Genomic DNA, 22,002 nt, shown 5'->3' with positions numbered 1-22,002 from the left:
CCTCCTCGGGTAGTAAGCGTTGTATAAATTACATTTAAGTACCACTATATTTTCTTGTATAGCGCTACTCATCCCAAATCAGAGTGTCAGAGCGCATTACATCACATGTGCATATTACAGTTGTGGCTTGTGATGCCACTTCCTGTGATGTCAATTCCTTGCATACTGCCTAACTAGCTTAGTCCCCACTTTTCTTTTTTAGATCGCGATCTTATGTTTCTTAGAGGGGCTCTTTATCCCGCCTCTAATTTTGGCTCTCTCCCATTGGCTGGCTTCCTAAACGGAGGCCAGCCATTGGAGGAGAGAGCCGTCACTCCAAATAGGCTCCGTCCTTTTCGGATTTGGAGGTGTGTTCGGTGTTCTTCTTTCCACTTTTTGGCCACGCCTACTTTTGAACACCGAACACGCCCCCAAATCTGAGAAAAAAAACGAAGCTCGTGTCCGCCATTGTTTGTCTCGTCTGGTCGTGAGAGGACCTGAGGCAGCCCGCTGCCAATTTCACATGTTTTTTCTTTTAAACGTTTCTTGTTTTATTATCCTCTGCTTGTCCCCCCTCCCTCTGCAGCTCTCCTCCGTCCTGCTCCCCCCCTCCCTCCCTCCGCAGCTCTCCTCTGTCCGGCTCCCCCCCTCCCTCCGCCCGCAGCTCTCCTCTGTCCAGCTCCCCCCTCCCTCCGCCCGCAGCCAGGCCCGGACTGGCCGTTGCGGGCACCGGGCAATCCCCCGGTGGGCCGCATGGTTGGGGGCCGGTTTTGGGCCACTGGGGGCCGTTTTTGTTACAGGGCCGTTTTTGCAGCTATGCTGCAAAAACGGCCCTGTAACAAAAACGGCCGAAAACCGGCCCTGGCACAGAGCGGGGTTGCGTCCCCCCCCTCGCCCCCCCCCTCCTCCCGGAGGGGGGGAGGGGGCTGGCCGAGCACTTTGCCAGGGCCGGTTCTGGTTCCCAGTCCGGCCCTGCCCGCAGCTCTCCTCTGTCCGGCTCCTCCGCCCGCAGCTCTCCTTTGTCCGGCTCCTCCGCCCGCAGCTCTCCTCTGTCTGGGTTCCCTCCCTCCGCCCGCAGCTCTCCTCTGTCGTGCTCCGGAGAGGCGTCGTTGGGTGACGATGTGCGGCTCGTTCACAACGCTTAACTGCCCTCCCCCAGTGCTTTTGCTGCCATTCCAGGTACATTTTTGCCTGCCTCTGCCTGTGTGCGCTCTGTCCGGCACGGTGCTTGTTCACGGCGCCCAACTGCCCTCCCCCAGTGCTTGTGCACCGCAAGCTTTCTCTGTGCAGTCCTGAGTTGCACTCCGGCCGCCCTGTGTGTTTTATTGCAAATCCGCACCCTCGTTTAATTAAAGACCAGGGGTTGAACATGGAGGACTTGCAATAGTACCAGCAAACTACAATCCCAGCATGCACCGTGCGGGTGGCAGAAAACTAGATAAAGGATCAGATTCCTCAAAATACGGAGCCAGATGAATGCTCCAGTTATGAGAATAATGTGAACCACACATTGAGACATAATCATGATCTTGGAATTGTGGCTAATCTTAGAACTAAAAGGAGAAAGAGCAAGGGCCAACAGTTAAACTGAGTCATACAATATAACGTGTATTCCTGTGCTTGAAAACTCAAACACGTAAAGTTACATTTGTCGTCTCGCAGCCATACCCCCACCACTCCTCTTCGTGCAGAAAAAGAAATATTTATGTGTTGGCATTTCATGTCTCCCTCCTTTCCTTAAATACAGTTTTATTTTTTAAGTACCTGTATGCAGTGAGAGAACGCGATGCCATGTTGCGTCAAAAAACGAGGAATGACGTGGTTTGTGTCTGCGGAGCGGGAGATGTTTCCTTTCCCCCAATTACTTGTATACCTTTCAGCAAAAGAAAGGAAGATTCCCTTGAGATGTGTCAAGAGATGAAAATGTACTCCTGGCTAGCACTAAGTTTACGAAGGTACTTCCAATCTACCGCAAAACAGATAATTCTCTAGGCGCTTTACAAAATGGTTCCTTCCCTTCACCTGGGGGCACCATTCACACCACTCGGATTGCAGGTGTGTCTGCTCTCCGCTTCCTGCCCACAGGCTTTGTGATTGGTTACGGGCCTTTGTTCTCCAAGCAAGAAGCAGAGACTGACCTGCAAGCAGGTAACTTGCATTTATTTCGCTGATTTTTATTATTAAATATCATAGTTTTTTTATGTAACGTTTCCAAATGTATCCAAAAAAGCAGAACACCATTCCTGGACCTTTGTTTTTCAGCGCTTTACACACTGTTAATGAATTGTTATTACAGTCCGTTAGTTAGATTGTAGCCACCACACCTGAAAAAAAGTGATTTGCACATGAAAAACCGAGGCTAGAGCACTGCAGGACCCGTGATTTCCCTAAGTGAATATTGGTGCGCGCCGACTTTTGGAATTGCCGTTGAAAGAATGTGTTCATATGCCAACTGATTTCCTTAGCAGAAGCGATAACTCCGAGGCACTGTCGTCAGCCTTTGATGTGGCGTGTTCCTAGCAGACAAGGGTTCAATCCCCAGCAGAATTGACCAGGTCCTCTTTAAAAACACAGAATGCTAGCGCTGGTATACAGCGCTGAATTTTTGAGTGTGTAAACCTTAGAGTTTAATCATGTTACGGTGATACATTTATAACTGTTCAAGATCGTATATCATAGTGGTGCACGCTGAGCGCCGACTTTCAGAATCACAATGTTTGAGAGTGTGGGAACAGTTGTGACTGTAGAGTTTAACCTGGTTACTGTGATGATTTGGCATGGATGGGTTGTGTTTGTGTTCTTACTATGAAGAAAGCCGAGCAGTTCACCCTTATTGCAAGGCGCCCATACAGCCTTTTTTCATGCTGCATTTCGCCCTCATAAAAAGCACACGCTTGCTGATGTTAAACAGGGACACCATGCCGTATTGATTGTAGAATGGTACGTTTTAACGTTAGGTAATGTAATGAATTAGTGCGATGTCTGCTGCTTATTTGTTTCACACTGCGGTATTGTGACTGCTTTCAGGTCGTTTGTAGGGTTTTAAACTCATGCGCGTGGCCGCTAGCTCGGATGGGCAGCCATACAACAAATACAGGCGTGGCCCGCTATTAGATTGCAAAGTACCTCAGGGCATCTCGAAGCGCAGTAGAATCATGCATATACACATTTCATGTCAAGATTAAATCACATGCTTCCATAAGTACCAGGCAATCCTTGGGATGTGACACGGGGTGGGGGGCTGGGGGGGGGCACTTAATTACGGTTCTCTGCCTAACCCAAATATGGACTATGTCTCTGAGTGCATCACCATCCTTTTAACAGTCTGTGTGCGTGGCTCTGTCTGTCTGCGCGGCTCTGTCTGTGTGTGTCTGTGTCTGCAAATACTCTCTACTACTCTCTAATGCTCACCTATTGCCATTGTAAATGACAATACCATTTATTTATGTTTTTTTTAAAACATTGAGAAAAAAATGTCATGAGCAATGCCAATAGCTCTACCTTTAATAATGCCGAGACCATTGCATTGTAAATGCTTGTTAGGACTCGTGCCCTGGGGTGTGCTGTCATTAATATCCATGCCGTTGCCACGTCATTGTATAGTTGTTTTATCAGTTTCCCAATGGACTCGTGACCTGTGAATTAAAAGTGCTGATATTCCGAACACTTTCCCCATGGCTGTGGGCTAGCGGTGGGGTGGGAAGAAGGGGTCGCCTTCAGTCATTCAGTCTTCTCCATGGGCCGCATGGCCTGCTGGGACAGTGGCTGGGCGTGGGTTAGGGGTGCGTGGTTATTTTTAGCCCAGTACCACCCCAAACAAATGTAGGCGGGTTGTACAAGTGCGTTGCACAACCTTGCACGGTAGGTTATGGGTACAATTGAAAGTGTAAATCCATTTTTCTGTCGGTAGGTTGTTGTGAATAATAACTGCGCGGTATTTTCTCGTCGCACATCTGTTTTCGGAGTCCTGGAATGCGCCACTCCCTGGTGCCTCGCCCTCTGCTGCCTCTCACGCGCCACCGCCGAGGATGTGAAGACTAAAATGAATTTACGCTGCTTTTGACAGGCTTTTGTTTTTCTTCTTTCAGACCTGGATCCCCAAGTACATCAAGAAGAAAACATGCACGACCTTCATCGAGGACACCGGCGTGAGCGGGTAAGCATGCTAGACGCCCGTCAGGCTCGCGCCTCGTTGGTCGCCATTAACTCAGTCTCTCTGGTGGTGGGAGAGCTCAGACCTCATTCATGGGAGGGCCTGTCTGCAGCCGAGCAGGACGTGTCGAGAGTTTCGCTCTGTCTGGTTCTTCATAGTGTAAATACAACATACTGTCAATGTGGGCACGTAACTGGGTGATGTCAGGGGGTGGATGGCTGTTCACGAAGAGACCCAATTGAGAGCTCCAGAGCTTTGGCTTAAGACTGTGTGAGTTTCTCATAGTGCTGTCACGGGGTCATATAGGTCTTCAGATTACATGCTGATGCTACCCTTAGCCTCGCAGTAGAGTGCACAGAGCGATGATCTGTGTGTACATTCAAAAGACAAAAGTGGAGAGAGATAGTGCAAATGACATACACAGAGAAGGAGATTACTGATTAAAGTGACTTCAAGGGGAGAAACTGATGTGTTGAAAGTGATGAGAATGGGAGACTGGTAAATCCAATAGGTCTGGCTTGTTATAGGTGTATGTTTGTTTTTGTATAATATACTTGGATGTGATATGCTTGTTGAGCTCAGGATTCTATGTTACATGGTTTAAGCCACACCCTTAATTACATAGGCCACACCTTTTGTAAAGGATACCTAGTTACACTTTATGACCATGCCCCTTTTGACTATTAACATACACAAGATATTTTATTAATTACCGGTATGCCACTGTTAGGGATAACCCTAACAGTTTGAAAACATTTGGTTTATAGTAAATAATGAATTTGCAAGATGGAGGATGTGTACTCTTTACAGGCCCACCCACCCCACTTCTTCATTCTTCCCTTCAGGTTAGGGTCTATAGTGCCTTATTAGTAAGAAACCTTCCCCAGACTCCTTTTTGTGGAGGGAAGTTCCGAATGTATGGACCTCTGAATCTGCTGGCTGCATTGGACAATAATTGGGAGTGGGCTGTGGCTCATCTACCCAGCCTTTGGAGGGTTGGGTTGGAGCTATCCAGTAGCTTACTGAAAATCATTGGAACTGATGACCTACCTGGACCTTGCTGCTGAAGGTGCATTCCAGACTATGGAGGTGGCATGCTTTCCACTCCTTCCTGACAGGCCTTACATCCCACCAGTCATTATGCCAGTGGGCTGGAGCCCTTGGTGGCTGGTTATGAAAAGCCCCGGGCCACTTGTGGTGCTTCTGTCACTCTACTCAGGGGGGAGGCTTCGAGCAGTGATGTGACACAAAATGATGGGCTCTAATGCAGAATGTGTTGAGGGGCTCCTAAGTTTCCCATCGCTCAGAAATTTTCATTGGACTTGGACTGAATGGGGCCCCCTGAAAAGTTAGGGACCCCTCATATCCTGCAAGGGCCTGTGTTAACGCTCCTGGCTTAAGACAAGAGAAAGAGGAGCAGAGGGGGAAGGTAGGAAAAAAGTGATCAGAGAGGGAGGAGTGAAGGAGAGCGAGAACGGATGATAAGTGATTGCACGAGGAGGTGAAGGGAGTGAGGCTGCTTTAAGCATTGGTGGCTTCTATGCAGGGCCTGGCAAAAGCCAGTCAAAGGAGAAATAATGATGTGGAAGAAAGCCTGACCCCTCGATACCCCTCATTGCCAGATGGAGGTGAACTGCTGAATAATCTACATTGATGACCTCAGAATGCTGAGACCCTCAAGCTCCTACATAAGAGACTGAATTGGGCCACCCTAGCGATTGACCCCTCAAGTGTAGATGCAAGAGTGGCGACTCGGTCTAGTGAACGCACATCTCCTCGAACAAGCTTTTGATGTTTTATCCATTTCTTTTTGTTACTTCCTAAATACAGTAGTCCAGAATCCAAATGGCTAACCATCTAGCCAGATCCAGAGACCCCTTGTGGGGTTAGGCCCGTTGGCGTGTGGGGTTCCATAATATCAACATGTGGTGTAAGCATCATACAAGCCCTGCCACTAATCCTATGGACCTCTATTCATAGACCTGGAGAGAGATCTAGGAGCCGTCATTTACATGCATTGCCGTAAACAGTGAACACCAATGGGTTTCCAAAAGAAAATACATGGAAAATGACAATGAGTTTAAAATGAATTTATTGACAATTTTTGTTAAATTAAGTGCAATAATCCAGAAAAGATTCAGATTTAAGCATCATGATTACAAATTTGAATGGTCCAGAAGCCCATATTTCGGGAAACAGAAAATTAACAAGGACATAAAGAATACAGAATATCTAAACGGTGTGTTCAATAAAGGAAATCCTTACTCTAAATTAAGCAGTGAAAGGGCATTTGGTTATGCAAATAAGGTAAGGTGTCCGTTTCAGGAAACCAAATAAAGGTCTCTGACGAGAAAGAATATGAATACTTATTTTGCCCTCAGGCAGTGGAGATCAGCCGAGGCAAGAAGTGTCTTCTCAGTCCGATGTCAGCAACCACTTCCCCCTCTTATCTATGGAACATACATTATTATTGAATAAGGCACTTGTGTGCAACATCACAGCTTGATCTAATTTTCAGGAGCCAATCGTATTACTCCAGACTCTGGGAGCAGGCAAACTCCCATCTTTCTCAGGACAGCACAATGGTCCATGCATGGCTGTGTCCTTGGTTTGTTACATTGGACAGACTGTCTGGTACAGTGAGTCCGGTCTCTACTTGCGTCCATGAGTCTCTCTCCAATACCGACATCCTCTTTTTTTTTTTTGGATGAGAACCCCACTATCAGTTGTCTAATACATAACCATAAACTATTAGCTAGCTAGCAGGCATCTGGAAAAAAGCATCTACAGTGGAAAAACACATCACATGCAAAACAAATGAAAGTGAATGTGCAGGCCTCCTAACCTCGAAAATGTTAAACAACATATTCAAAATAGAAAAAAAAATGTGGCTAACTCAAGTTGCACAGCATTTTAACTCTGGTGTTGCTCGTAATGGCTAAATACGTTCATTTGCTACAAATTGTATGATAAACATGCACACTGTATATATCAATGTAAATTGACTTTTTCTAATAAATTAGTTCATTATACAAATATAAAATTGCGCTTCTCCAGTCCTATGTGCTCCTGAGCTGGTAGCCTGGTGGTCCTATATTCCATGTGGACAGTGTGGCTACTAGGTGTCCACAACATTGACACAAAGTCCTCTATCTTGAAAAGTGCCCTCAGCACTGTAGTTATCTGCATTTGATTTTCATTTGTGTTGTTTACATGTTAATAAACATTTAGGTTTGTAAATGATTGATCAATTCAAAGTTTTTTGCGTTCTCTTATCCCACTCTCCACTAACAAGAGCGATAGCATCAAGATCGTAGTCTGATAGATACTTCTAGCCGCAGATTCCATACCTTTGAATTTTCCAGCCATCGGACTGGATCCGGAAGATATACCGTGTGCGGTACCCCTGCGTGCGGTAGGAGGCATCATTCGGCTCCTCGTGTATCATTGGCGGCATCCTCACTGAAGGTGATGTCCGTGCCACCCATGTGTGCTGACATCCGCTCTTTTCTTTCCATGGCAACCAGTGCTGATTCAGAAAAGAGCTACCCCTCCGTCACTGTTTGATTTGATTTTATCAACATTTTGTCGAGTCTTTTTTTCTAGGCTTGTCCTAATGGTGTCATCTAAAAAAGCAAGATTAAAGTCCTGTGGAGACTGTCCTCAGCTGATGTTGGCTACGGACCCACACCTTGTCTGCCTGTGGTGTCTATAGCGATTGCCATGCCAAGAATCCAAAGGCTATGCAGGAGTGGTCCCTCAAGCTCATTGCGACTTGGCGTGCGACTCCACATCACTCGAGGTCCCGGTCAAGAGGAAAGTCCTGTGGGTGGTCGCAGAGCCAGAGGTCGTCCTACTCCAACTTGTACCAACTCGACCTTCCCCGATGCCGCTCCTAACACTCCTGGTGCTGCCAGGCACCCACTGGCTGTGCAATCCCCATCCTGATCCCCAACTCCGATACTGAGCTGGATGGCTGTCGCCCAACGCCAACTATGGCACTAACAGGAACCTTGCCTCCTAGATCCAAGCTGGAGTCCTCTTCTGTTGGGTTAGGAGTCGGGTAAGATTGAGAGGAGGGGTCACAGGATCTTGGGGAATACCAGCCATTTGAGGAAGACCCTAGCATGGATTGGTGTGAGGAACTGAGTGAAGCCAGTGGACTTGATTTCTCTGTTCCCCCTACCCTGGCTACTGTGGAGGGAGCCTCCTACGCATTGGTGGTGCGAAGGGCAGCTGAGGTCCTTGACCTTCAGTTGCCCTCGGTGACAGTCGAGACTAATATCTTGACCGAGGTGCTGCAGCCGGGAGTCTCCACATCTGAACCACTACTCCTGTTTAATGAAACCCTCACTGAAGTCCTTTTGTGTACTTGGTCCAAACCCAACACAGGGGCTCCCGTGAATAGAACGAATGCCTGCCTCCACTGCCCCACTTCGGGGGGCCCAAACTTCTTCACCCAGCACCCTATCCTAGACCGCTTGGTGGTCCAAGACTCCACATCCGATGACCCATTCCCTACTACCCCCAGACAGGGAATTCAAGAGGCTGGATTCCTTGGGGAAGAAAATGTTTTCTTCCGCCAGCCTGGAATTGTGGTCTGTGAACACATATCTATTGGACTATTACTACCTCCCTCTGTGGGACACTGTTGCGCAATTGCTGCCACAGGTCTTGGAGGAGGTCCGGGCTGTACTCTCACATGCAGCAAAGTTCACTATCTGCTGTGGACTTGACACGACTGACTCACTGGGCAGAGCGGTTTCATCATCGGTGGCCCTGAGGTGCCATGCCTGGTTGAGGACTACTGGCTTATCTGGGGATGTCGAGGCATCCTTTATGGACATGCCCTTCGATGGCATCCGTCTCTTCAGAGACTAGGTGGATTTGGCACTGGATCGCTTCAAGGCGAATCGGGCTACGGCCAAGTCCTTGGTCTTTTCTATGGCCTCACATCACCCCCAATCTACCTTTCGTGGCTATGGAAGGGGCTTCCCAAGCATGCCCGTTCCCTCCCAGCCACCGAGCTGCTCATGCTCCCCAGCCTCTGCGTGGCTGAGGGTGCGATGCTCACAGACCTCATGTGTCCGGTAGCCAGCAATCTGGTCAGCCCACCACCCTCCAGGCAGATGTAGCCTCCAAACCGTCCCAATCTGCTACCTTACCACCATGGGCATCAAGTGGTAGCAGGGTTCTACCATAACCTGCCCCACTGGCAGTCCATTACATTGGACAGGTGGGTTTTGCTAATTGTCTGACCAGGCTACTCCCTAATCTTTGCAACAACCCTTCCATCCATCCCACAACTGGCTGATGGAGGATCATCTGTTCCTTCTCTGTGAGGAAGTCATGACTCTTGTCCAAGTGGGCCGTAGGGAGGGTTCCGGTGCCACAAGTAGGCTGTGGTTGCTATTCCTGCTACTTTCTGGTTCCCAAAAAGTACAAAGGCCTTTGTCCTATTCTAGGTTTGTGGAACTTCAACTTAATCCTCATGAAGGAGAAATTCAAAATGCTCACGTTGGCTCAAGTCCCGTCTGCCCTGATCCCAGGAGACTGGATGGCAGCGTTGTGAGGTTCCGTGACAATTGTAAGTGGTGTTTTTAACTCGCACGAATATGGTCGAGTCTAGTATCTATGAACCACAAATGACGAGTTTAGTAAGCGTGCGCAGTTTCGCTGTGCTAACTTAAACCGTTCGTTTGTTATGTGGGTTTCTCATCTGTACCCACGGGTTCCATCTTAGATACGGCATCCATTTTGTCTCTTGCCCTCAAGTAGCCAGCGAACGGACACTGTCCGCTTCGCGACCCTGGGACTTCCAAGATATGGCGGAAGACACATGTTCTTTGAAAGTGTCTTTATGACAAGGGGGTTGCTACTGTAAGGCAGACGGCGCCGCTCGAGGCTCATCTTGCCGCACGAGCTTATTGTCTCAGCCGTGCATCTCATTAGGCACGTCCCTTTGATGCCTGTATCTCGTGCTTCTCGACACCCCCTTTTTTACACCCTCTCCGATCTCCCCACTGTCTCCGTCTTCCTCTGCACCTGTCTTCGTTTTTGTTTCGATCTACTTTACTGCTGATTGGAATTTGCTAATGGTGGGAAGATGGGTTTTTACAGTTGGGAACCGCCAAATGTTTCCGCACTTATGTTCCGGACCTTGTATGTTTCAAAGTGATCTAAACGACCCCTCTAAGAGCGACTTGTGGGAACCAGGTTGTAAACTATTGTGTCTCATGTTATCATATGGGTAAAAGTTGTATAAAAGGAGCGATCCACAGATACAATTTGAAGCAGTCTCCCCGAACTACACTCGATGTACTTCCTGTGACTTCTGTGTTCCCTGCAGTAAATAAACCTTGACTCTTTGACGCCGAAGGAAGTGTCCCGTGTCTCTGTGACTTGTACGCCGGAGCAGGTTACCCACGAAGGTTTCAGGTGTTGTGCCCTGGCACCGCTGGGTCCAAAAGAACCCAGTCCTTCAGTTGGTGCCCAATGTGGGGCTGCATCAGTGGTACCGGTCCAAGCCCGACGATCGTGAGGAACTTCGTGTGAAATCTCCGAGGGAAGGTGCACCCCGCTTCATCGATCCTGTTGTCGAAATAAGTGGCCCGAAGACTTTTCCCGCGAAGATTCCCGCCTCCTAACGGCTGCGACGGACTGCTGCCCTGACTGTAGACCTGTTTTGGCGCCTGGCGTAGACCTTGGTATAGCGAGACGATTGACGGGCCTTCCTGAGGACGCCATTGTTCTTTGAGTTAAGTATTGGTGGGTCGCTCCCAGAGTTCTTGGTTGTAGACACTTTAGCGAGTGTCTTGGTTGTAAACACTTTAGCGAGTGTTTTTGTTGTAGACACTTTAGCGGGTGTCTTTGTTGTACACGCTGTGTGAGTGTTTTTGTCGGTGACACTTTGCTAGCGTACTTTGTTGTTGTTGTATTTGTTTGACAACTGCAGCCGCCAAAGACCGAGGGTTTTGTCTTTGCTGGGACTTGGTAAATCCCGAAATCCCGTAACCCTTGAAGTTTGTGAAACTCGGCTAGTGTGCAAGATGCCTGGTCGTAGTACTTTGTTCTGTTGCTTTAGACCTTGTGGTGCGGATTCCCTGCTGGAGGACTCGTGTCCGATACCTCCGGTTGGAACTCCTACTTATGATTTATATAGCAAACATGGGCTAGGCCCAATTGCTTTTAACGATTATTGGATAAAATATACAAAGAAAGACGGCGATCTTCGTTGGCCACCTCACGGTAGCTTCGAAGCGTCGATCTTAGATAATTTGGAAATAAAGTTGTTCGAACGTAAATCAAGGCCGGCCATGTTTGATGCCTTTCGGTTGTGGCGCAAAGAAGCCCGACAGAAAGAAATCAGACAAAATAAACGTAGTGAGCGAGATAATGTTGCTACTATAGTGAAGAAAGCTGAGCAGTTTCAGCGTGATAAGGAGGATAAGGATAAGGAAGTGTTTGGAAGATTACAGCGTATGTCCATAGACAAATGCTATCCTGTTTTGCCTACGGAGTCGGATAAGAAGGAAGAGGCAGTTGAGGATTCTTTAATGTCCTATCTTATGAAGTCGCCACCTCCGTACGTACAGGGTATCGCAGTTCCTGTGGTCCCTGCCGTACCTGTTCTTCCACCTGTTATTCCTCCCCCTGTTCCTCAACCTGCACCCGCTCTTCCGACTGTTCCTGCTCCTTTGCCTGGTTCTATTCCTACTGCTCCTCCGCTTCCACATACTCCTGTTCCCGCCACTGCTCACGCTACTGCTCCTGTGTTGTTAACCCCTGTTGTCGCTAATGTCTCTACTCCTTCTCTTGTTAGTCCTGTGTCTTACTCTTCTCCCTCTACTCGTAATCGTGATTCTCCTATTGCGACAAACTTCTTTCAGTCGCTCGGACCCGTTTTTGGGTCTGCTGGTTTTGATGGTCCTCAGAGACGTAGTCAGCTTCCTGGTAATAGAGAACGTGTTGCGCTATACAATATGGCGATGGGTTGGATGATAAACCCTGTTAGAAATCCGCCACGTGTTGTCCTCGAAACGTTTGATCAATTCAACATACCAACTCAGAGATATGTGTTTGATGAAATGTGCAAGTTCTTACATGATCAGATAGTGGCCGTTGCGCCTGACGAGGTGCTGTCCGCCCTGTCTGAACTTCGGCTTCAGTTCGCAAATGGACTGATAGTCGATACTAATGTCCGACGTGCTATTGAGCGGTTGCTATCTCTTCGTCCCGCTCCTATTCCTCATGCATTGTTCGTTGAGGACATTGAGAAAGGAGATGAGTCTGGTCAATATCCTATGCGTGAAGTTCCGCCAGTTTGGATACCCGCTGATAATACTAATGTTAATGCTCCAGTGGCGGCGCATTTCCAGAGAGTGTGGATACACCTCCCATGGAAACGATCGGAAGTGCTTCAGGTGAAACAAACTTTGCCCGATCCTCGCAAAAATCCTGCTGGGTATTACAAGGAATTGTCGCAGCTCGTAGACGCTACGATAATGAATCTGGCCGATATCGACATGTTGTTTGGCAATGTCGTACCGCAACCGGTATGGGCCAAGATTCGTCACCAAGATCACGCGAATGAATTAGGTGGTGATTGGGCTGCTATTACAGCGGCAGACGCTGGACAAGTGGCTGCTACTAAACCCGATCAGTTGATTGAGCTTCTCCCCCAGCGAATCATTACATTAATGAAAACGCTTATGCCAGCTATGAAGGTAAATTGGGACAAGTTGTCAGCCTGTAAGCAGAAGAAAGATGAGAGTGTATCAGACTTCTTTACGAGGTTTGAGGAAACTTTCGTTGATCATAGTGGACAGGATATGGGTACTGAGGGTGGACAACGGTTGTTTGTAGATAAATTCGTATCGAACTTATTGCCCGACTTGTGCACTAAATTAAAGAATTCAGAAAGTGCGTGGGCTGTTTCTACCTCAGCTCAGATATTGGCTACGGCACAATATTACGAAAATAGAGAAAAAGAGGAAAATGACCGTGCCGATAAAAAAACGAAAGAGCTGAAAACTAAAGTGTTGTTGCAACAAGCGTATCCGCCGCGTTCTAATCAGAATGCGCCTCAGCAGAATAGATCGCAGTCGCAATCGAATCGATCGCAGTCGCGTAATGATTCATCTTTCCAAAGATCTTCATTAGGGTACAATCAATGTGCTTACTGTAGACAGGAGGGACACATTAAATTCAATTGTCCTGCTTTAAATGACCGTACTAGTGGTACGTCGTCTAGAGGAGGTCGTGGTGGTTCACAGAACGCATCACGTGGTAGAGGTCGTGGTGCTCAGAACGACCGTTCTGACAATTCATCAAATTCTAATAACTGTTTTGATCAACGTGGATCATCGCAAGGACGATCTGCGCAGTATAATGTAGACGATTATTACGTCGATCAGGGAACTGACGATAGTAATTACTAGGACAGCCAAAGACAAGGAGAGGGAGTGGTATCAGTTCCGGTTGATCAGAGAGGGCCTTATGTCGCAGTTGCTACATCGGGCGTCGTTGAGCCTTTTCTGTTGGACACTGGTGCAGCGAAAAGTTCTATCATGCATTCGAAACTCCCTGGCGCACCTTTGTCTGGCTTAACAAATGTTTCCGTTGGATTCTCTGGCGCCCCCGTTAGCAATCCAGTTTCGTGCCCTCTGCCCCTTAAAATTGGGCCTCGTGAGCTCGAAGCTCCGTTAATTTTGACCACTGGTTGTGGCGAAAATCTTTTGGGTCTGGATCTGCTTAAACGTTTGTATGCAACTTTGTATTGTTCCCCTGCGGGGGTAAAGCTTACGTTCGGAGAGAGAGTAGTCTCTCCCATGTACTTGTCACTCGATAAGCTTCCACCGGAATTGGATTCTCTTCCTGCGTCTTTGTGGGCAACGGGTCCAAATGATGTGGGCCTACTTGATATCTCCCCTTATGTTGTTCAGTTGAAATCGAATGTGCGATTGCCACGTATTCCCCAATATCGTATCTCCCTTGATGGTGAACGAGCTTTGTTAGCGATCATCTATGATTTGATCGAGAAAGATGTCATTGAAGAGACTCGGGGAAACGTGTGCAATAGTCCTGTACTGCCCATTCTTAAACGTACTGATCCTACCAAACCGCCTGTTTATCGTTTTGTTATCGATTTGCGGGAGGTAAATAAAATTGTGGTTCCTCAATTCCCTGTTGTGCCTGACATCACGGCGCTACTGACTCTGATTCCAGCTACAGCTTCATGGTTTTCGGTGATTGATTTGAAAAATGCGTTTTTCAGCATCCCGATTGCCGAAGAGAGCAGGGACCTTTTCGGTTTCTCTCTTGGTGGGCGTAGCTTCCGTTTCAAACGCGCTCCTCAGGGCTACTGTGAAAGTCCATCGATTTACAGTCAAGCTTTGAAGGGTCAACTAGATGCGTTTAGGTTGCCGGTTGGTGCGGCTTTAATCCAATACGTCGACGACCTATTGGTGGCTGCTGATACTCAGGACATCTGCAAAATTGCTACGGTATCGTTGCTGCAACATCTCTGTGAGTTACATCACAAGGTGTCACCTTCTAAACTCCAATATTGTTGTCAAGAAGTAACCTATTTAGGTCACTTATTGTCAAAGGAGGGAAGGAGATTGACCCCAGAGAGAATTGCAGCGATTGCGCGAATGGCTGTGCCACAAACCCAAAGAGATGTGCGTGCCTTTCTAGGTATCACGTCGTACTGCAGGCAGTGGATTCCTAATTTTTCATTGCTAGCGAAACCATTGGTGGCTCTTACGTGCAAGGATGTTTCAACTCCTTTACCATGGACGGAAGAATGTCAGAAAAGTTTTTCTGAACTGCGTGATTCATTGTGTTCGGCTCCTGTGTTAGGTACCCCTGATTACAGTAAACCGTTCACGTTATATGTTCACGAGAGGGAAGGTTGTGCTTTAAGCGTCTTAACGCAACCTTTTGGTGGTAAGCAACGTCCATGCGCATATTTTTCCTCGACCTTAGACCCAGTAGCTAGAGCATTGCCGAGTTGTTTGAGAGCAACTGCGGCAGCTGCGGTCTCCATCCGACAATCAGCAGGATTGGTCATGGATAATATGCTTACGGTGATGGTTCCGCATGCAGTCGATACTTTGTTGAATCGTACGAAAATTCAGCACTTGACGAGTGCGAGGTTGTCTGGGTACGAATTGACGCTTTTGGCAAGCCACATTCAGATAAAACGTTGTAATGTCCTAAATCCGGCAACTTTGTTACCAATTAGTGCAGAGTCAGATGAAGTAGCAGAACATGACTGTTACTTGCGGACAGAAGAGGAAACAAAAGGTCGAGTGGACCTTAAAAACACCCCATTGGAAGACCCGGATGGCATCCTGTATGTGGATGGGTCATGTTTTAAGTTGCCGAATGGTGATGTGACTACTGCTTATGCTGTGGTAACGTTGAATACTGTTGTTGAGACTGCAAGATTGAATCAGAATTCTGCCCAGGCTGCAGAGCTGATTGCTCTCACTAGAGCATGTGTGTTAGCAAAAGGTAAACGTGTGAACGTGTACACCGATAGTCAGTATGCTTTCGGTGTAGCGCATAGTTTTGGACGGTTGTGGCGAGAGCGTGGTTTCTTGACGTCGCATGGCACGAAAATACAGCATGGCCAGCTTGTGAACGATCTTTTGGATGCATTGACTTTGCCTGCTCAAGTTGCAATTGTTAAGTGTAGTGCGCATCGTAAAGTGACGGATGATGTTGGTCGTGGTAATGCGTTTGCAGACGAAATTGCTAAGGAGACTGCCCGGAACCTTAGCACTCGAATGTATGTGACGAGTTCGGTTAGGTGGCCTACAGAATCAAGTATGTGTGAGAATACCATAGAGAGTGTGAAAGCAATACAGAATGAGGCCACCGAGACTGAAAAGATGAAGTGGAAAGAAAGTACGGGAAGGTTGGATGCGAATGGTTGCTGGATTGATTTGTCGGATCAGAGAAGATGGATGTTGCCTGATGCGTATGTACTGGCCGTTGTGCAAATGGCACATGGGTTAGCACATATTAGCGCGAAAGGTATTTGTAAGTTGCTGGCTGATGTGTGGAAGAGTGATGGAATTACTAAGTGTGCTGAACGTTTGGTGAAGAATTGTATGGTGTGTATAATGTACAATCCTGGCAAAGGAACCCCAACTCCTCCTGGCAGTTTTGCTCCTCCTTCGTATCCCTTTGAGGTGATCCAATTGGACTTCATCCATATGGAGAGATGCAATAACCTGAAATATGTTTTGGTTGTGGTTTGCGCATTCTCCCGATGGATCGAGGCCTATCCCCTCAAGGACAACACTGCTTTGTCTACTGCGAAAATCCTACTGAAGGAATACTTTCCTCGGTATGGAATGCCTAGAGTCGTGTGGTCAGATAACGGAAGTGAGTTTGTTGGAAGTGTGATGAAGAGTGTGTGTAAGGGCCTTGGAATCAATCAGAAATTCCATAGCGCCAATCATCCCCAGTCAGCTGGATTAGTTGAAGGGTACAATGGCACCCTTAAACTAAAATTAGCGAAGATTCAAGCTACGACTGGACTTTCGTGGCCTGATGCTTTGCCTCTAGCATTACTGTCAACTAGGGCGACTGTACACTCCCGAATAGGGCTCAGTCCCTATGAAATAGTGTTCGGCCGTCCTGCGAATGTGTGGGGGGTTCCTAGGCCAGGTGTATTCTCTGATCTTGAGTTTCCGATGTTGATTGACTACTTACATGACTTGACTGCTAAACTGAGGTTAATTCATCAACAGGTTTACGACGCCTTGCCGACGCAGACGGAGGGTCCAGGCCACCAGCTCCAGCCTGGAGATTGGGTAGTTACCCGAAATTTTTCACGCAAAAAGAATCTGGACCCCCGCTTTACCGGACCTTACCAGGTGCTCCTGGCCACGAGGACTGCCGTTCGTCTTGAGGGGCGGAAAAATTGGGTACATGCTACCCACTGTAAGCGAGTCCCTATTCCTTTGTCAGCAGACCCGTGGGTGAGGAAAGGCATTGCGTCAACAGAAACAGAAAAATTGCCGGCGTTTGTACCTTTTAGCGACGCACAGCTTGTTGAAGAACCCTCAGCGCAGCAGAAAGCCACTGTTGAACACTTGTCAGCAAAAGACTCAAGACCAGACCAACGAACTGATCAGCAGGACGCTGTCTCTTCAACAGATCCTTTGTTCGACGAGCAGACACGTCCCGGGAAACATCGATATTCTTTGAGATCTCATACTAAGGACAAATAAAATTTGCTTGCTTTGCTGAAATTGATAACTGCAATATCCTCGTTTCCCCTGATCAGCTTTGGACAATCGTATTATTGAAAATTGTTTTGTACATATATTGAGTTTTTTTCTTTGTATCTTTTTCCTTCCACAGCTGAGAAATATTGTGCTACATATACTTTGTGTATTGAGGGCCGTAGGGCCGCGCGCGTACTTCCTTTTGGACAGTAGGTCTTGACGCTAGGTTAAAGGCCGTCGATTCCTAGGAACTCCTGGGGATTGACTACTGCTGCACAGAACGAAGTGCGTCAAGAAACGTTGCGGACGGTCGTAGGGAAATGGCATTTTCGAAGCTGAATGATTTGGAAAGAGCTCAGGCATATAGAGTCAAGCTGCAGAAACTTAGTCGTACTAAATGTTTTTTATCCCAATTGTTTGTTTTGTTTTTAACTGCTTCTGCATTTTTGGCGGGTGGGGTGTATTACACTATGTCTTACTTTTTACTTGCTACCCCTACTCCTACTCCTTACCCTAACCTTACTTCTACTGCTTCTCCCCATTCTTTTCATATGTTACCGGAACACGAACAGGCTAGACGTGTAGAATTCCGCAACAATTCCTTTATCCAGCTCCTCCATCAGCATCAGTTAGTGGTTAACACTACTAATTGTTGGGTGTGTGGGTTGATGCCACATACTACTGGTAAGGGAATTCCATATCTGGTGTTACCGTATAGTTCCCAAGGGTCAGCTCGAGCATTCCAAACAATGTTTCGAAGCGCACTGGGTTTCCACCCCACTCCAGAACAACGTTCCCCATACTCTGGTCCTACCTCGTATCAGAGGCTGTTATCGATGGCTATAGAGGACATGGAAGACGAGGTCCATGATGCTTTTCTCATCCCTAAAGAAGAGGTACAAGCCTATAGGGTCCTAAGTAGAGGGGAATATAGTATGTTCACTAATGAAAAGCAGCTTAAAAGCTCGCTTCCAATATGGGTCGTACCCCACACTGGTAATCTTTGTCTTGTGGGTCGTGGCTCGCAAGCCTCACTTGGAGTAAGTGCTTGCACTGAAAGTTACGTTCTGCCAATGTCCCCGACCCCCGTGTTTCTGGCTGCCAAGGGTACGTACTTCATCTGTCATGATCGTGCATACACATGGTTGCCCGCAGACTTCATGGGCTCATGTTTCGTTGCAAATCTGTTGCCTCCGACGTTTACTGTAGATGCCGATTATCATAAGACTAGAGTTGTACGAGGCGTAATTAGCGAAGAGGATACTGCCGGTCAAGAGGCAGGAGACTTTTTCAAGGGTTTCCTCCCGTTTTGGGGACCTATGGTTAACAGTAGGAACCTGAGACATTTGACTCGAGTGGTAGAATCGACAGCTAATATTACTGCCAGTGCCCTTGGTAATATCACCACAGAACTTCAGGCGGAGAGACTTATGACATTACAAAACCGTATGGTTTTAGATGTTGTCTTAGCAGATCGCGGTGGGGTATGTAAAGTGATCCATTCGAGCTGTTGCATTTTCATACCTGATAATGCTCCAACTGTCTATCAAGCCATCTCGAAGTTGCATAAGATCTCCGAATCCATACACGTGGATGTAGGGGATTGGACGCTATTCGGTTGGTTTTGGGGCCTGATGTCGACTTGGGGTTGGAAGATTCTGACGATCATCGGGGTTGTGGTAGTGTTCCTGTTCACGTGTTGCCTTTGTGTGCAGTGTGGTCCTGCCTTATGTGGCCTCTGTGCTACGACGTGTATGAGACAACCATCTGTTACCAAGGGGACTCGATTGGACAGAGCTATGCTACAACGACATCTTGATGGTCTGATGAATATCGAGTATGATTCCGACTAGTGCTTGCCTACATGAGGGCAAAAGGAGCGTCTGAGGTTCCGTGACAATTGTAAGTGGTGTTTTTAACTCGCACGAATATGGTCGAGTCTAGTATCTATGAACCACAAATGACGAGTTTAGTAAGCGTGCGCAGTTTCGCTGTGCTAACTTAAACCGTTCGTTTGTTATGTGGGTTTCTCATCTGTACCCACGGGTTCCATCTTAGATACGGCATCCATTTTGTCTCTTGCCCTCAAGTAGCCAGCGAACGGACACTGTCCGCTTCGCGACCCTGGGACTTCCAAGATATGGCGGAAGACACATGTTCTTTGAAAGTGTCTTTATGACAAGGGGGTTGCTACTGTAAGGCAGACGGCGCCGCTCGAGGCTCATCTTGCCGCACGAGCTTATTGTCTCAGCCGTGCATCTCATTAGGCACGTCCCTTTGATGCCTGTATCTCGTGCTTCTCGACACCCCCTTTTTTACACCCTCTCCGATCTCCCCACTGTCTCCGTCTTCCTCTGCACCTGTCTTCGTTTTTGTTTCGATCTACTTTACTGCTGATTGGAATTTGCTAATGGTGGGAAGATGGGTTTTTACAGTTGGGAACCGCCAAATGTTTCCGCACTTATGTTCCGGACCTTGTATGTTTCAAAGTGATCTAAACGACCCCTCTAAGAGCGACTTGTGGGAACCAGGTTGTAAACTATTGTGTCTCATGTTATCATATGGGTAAAAGTTGTATAAAAGGAGCGATCCACAGATACAATTTGAAGCAGTCTCCCCGAACTACACTCGATGTACTTCCTGTGACTTCTGTGTTCCCTGCAGTAAATAAACCTTGACTCTTTGACGCCGAAGGAAGTGTCCCGTGTCTCTGTGACTTGTACGCCGGAGCAGGTTACCCACGAAGGTTTCAGGTGTTGTGCCCTGGCACCGCTGGGTCCAAAAGAACCCAGTCCTTCAGTTGGACTTGCAGGACAGCTACTGCAACATTCCTGTCTTGCCTGCCTGCCCACAGGCTCTATCTGCGGTTTACGCTAGGCCACAAGCATTTTCAGTTCATTAAGCTCTCCTTTTGTCTTACCAGCGCCCATCTGGTGTTCACCAAGGTGATGACGGTGGTTACAGTTCATCTGTGGAGGTCAGGAGTGCTGGTCTTACCCTTCCTCGACTGGCTTTTGAAGGGGAGTTTACCCGAGGCTATCGTATTCCATCTCCAGATTACGGTGAGCCTCTTGCAATCGCTGGGGTTCACTATTAACATGCCTAAACCACAGCTGACTCCCTTTCAGATGCTGCCTTTCATCGGCTCTGTTCTGCTCACAGTGCAGTTTCAGGCTTATCCTCCAGAGCAGGGAGTCCAGAATATTCAGGCTGCAATACCGATGTTTTAGCCTCTATCCTGGATTTAGGTGAGGCAGACCCGGAGGGTGTTGGGACTCGTCGCTTCCTGCATCATGTCGGTAACTCATGCCCAGTGGCATATGCGAGCTCTGCAGTGGGACTTGAAGTTTCAATGGGCACAGCATTAGTGGAACCTCTCCAACGTGCTCCTGGTCTCGGAGGGAACTGCGAAAGATCTGTTGTGGTGTCGAACGAACCGTGATTGGGTCCGAGGCAGACCCATCTCTCTTCCCCAGCCAGATCTCACAGTATTGACAGAATCATCACTCCTGGGAATTGGGGCAGTCATCTGAGAGAGGTGGAGATTAGAGGACTATGGACTCCGGCCGGATCCGGACATCAACCTGCTGGAGCTCTGTGCGATTCGATTTGCATTGAAAGCCTTTCTACCCTCAATCAATAGAAGGCTGGTACAAGTGTTCATTGACAACACCTCAGCCATGTGGTACTGCTACAAACATGGGTGGGGGAAAGGGGGTCGTGGCCCCTTTGTCAAGATGCCCTGTGCCTCTGGACATGGCCTAAACAGACGGACATATCCCTGGTGGTTTAACACCTGGCTGGTTCTCTCAATGCCAGAGCAGAGAAACTCAGCCGTCGATGCCTAGTGGATCACGAATGGTGTCTCTACTCGGAGGTGGTGCAAGGTCTCTTTCAACAGTGTGAAAACACTGGTTAGATCTGTTTGCCTTCGCTGAGTATGTGCAATCTCAGCAGTTTTGTGTGCTGGAATTTCCAAGGCGGCTCTCGCTCGGAGATGCTTTTTGCCTCGAGTGGAGCTCAGGCCTCCTGTACGCCTTTCCGTCCATACCACTTCTGCTCAGAGTACTCCAGAAGATCAGGAATGACTAGGCCCAAGTCATCCTTGTGGCTCCAGTTTGGGCCCGGAGAGTCTGGTATCCTATGCTACTGAGCATGGCCATTGATCCTCTGATCAGGCTGCCCCTTCGGGATGATCTTCTGTCACAACAGCAGTTCTCCACCTGAACCTGTCCACTCTCTGCCTTCTTGCATGCAGATTGAGTGGCAACAGTTGACAGCCTTTGACCTTTCTCCCGAAGTCTGTAATGGCAGCTAAACTTCCCTCAACCAAGCTGGTATATGTCTGCCGTTGTTAAAAAAAAAATGGTGGCATGGTGTGCAGGTAAAGATAGTGACCCCCCGCCCCCCTTCTGCTCCCCTCCCTGAAGTCTTACTGTTCATTCTTTCCCTTGCTCACCAGGGCTCAGCTCTGAACTCTTAAGGGCTATCTATCTGCTCTTTCTCCCTTTTTGGGGCTGCCTGACCAACCCTCATTGTTCAAGCCCCCTATTGTAAATAGGTTCTTAAAAGGTCTGGTCCATCTCTCCCCTGCTTCACCTTGTATTATGCCTCAGTTGAACC

The 22,002-nt window shown here is 47.9% G+C and overlaps 1 protein-coding gene across 1 annotated transcript in view; it reads left to right on the top strand.

The window, feature by feature from the left end:
- The window catches only part of LOC147701502 (transient receptor potential cation channel subfamily M member 4-like), a 363,218-nt gene that overhangs the window by 116,702 nt on the left and 224,514 nt on the right, over nucleotides 1–22,002 (top strand). Inside the window, exon 2 of the mRNA XM_086930188.1 lies at nucleotides 4,068–4,135. Within this exon, the coding sequence (XP_086786314.1) occupies nucleotides 4,068–4,135 (68 nt within the window). The remainder of the gene's footprint in view (nucleotides 1–4,067; nucleotides 4,136–22,002) is intronic.

This window comes from Lissotriton vulgaris, chromosome 7 (genome assembly GCF_964263255.1).
Source record: "Lissotriton vulgaris chromosome 7, aLisVul1.2, whole genome shotgun sequence".
In the NCBI taxonomy this organism is placed as follows: Eukaryota; Metazoa; Chordata; class Amphibia; order Caudata; family Salamandridae; genus Lissotriton; species Lissotriton vulgaris.
The sequence above is the reverse complement of the archived record's forward strand: the minus strand, read 5'-3'. Positions and strand labels throughout refer to the sequence as shown.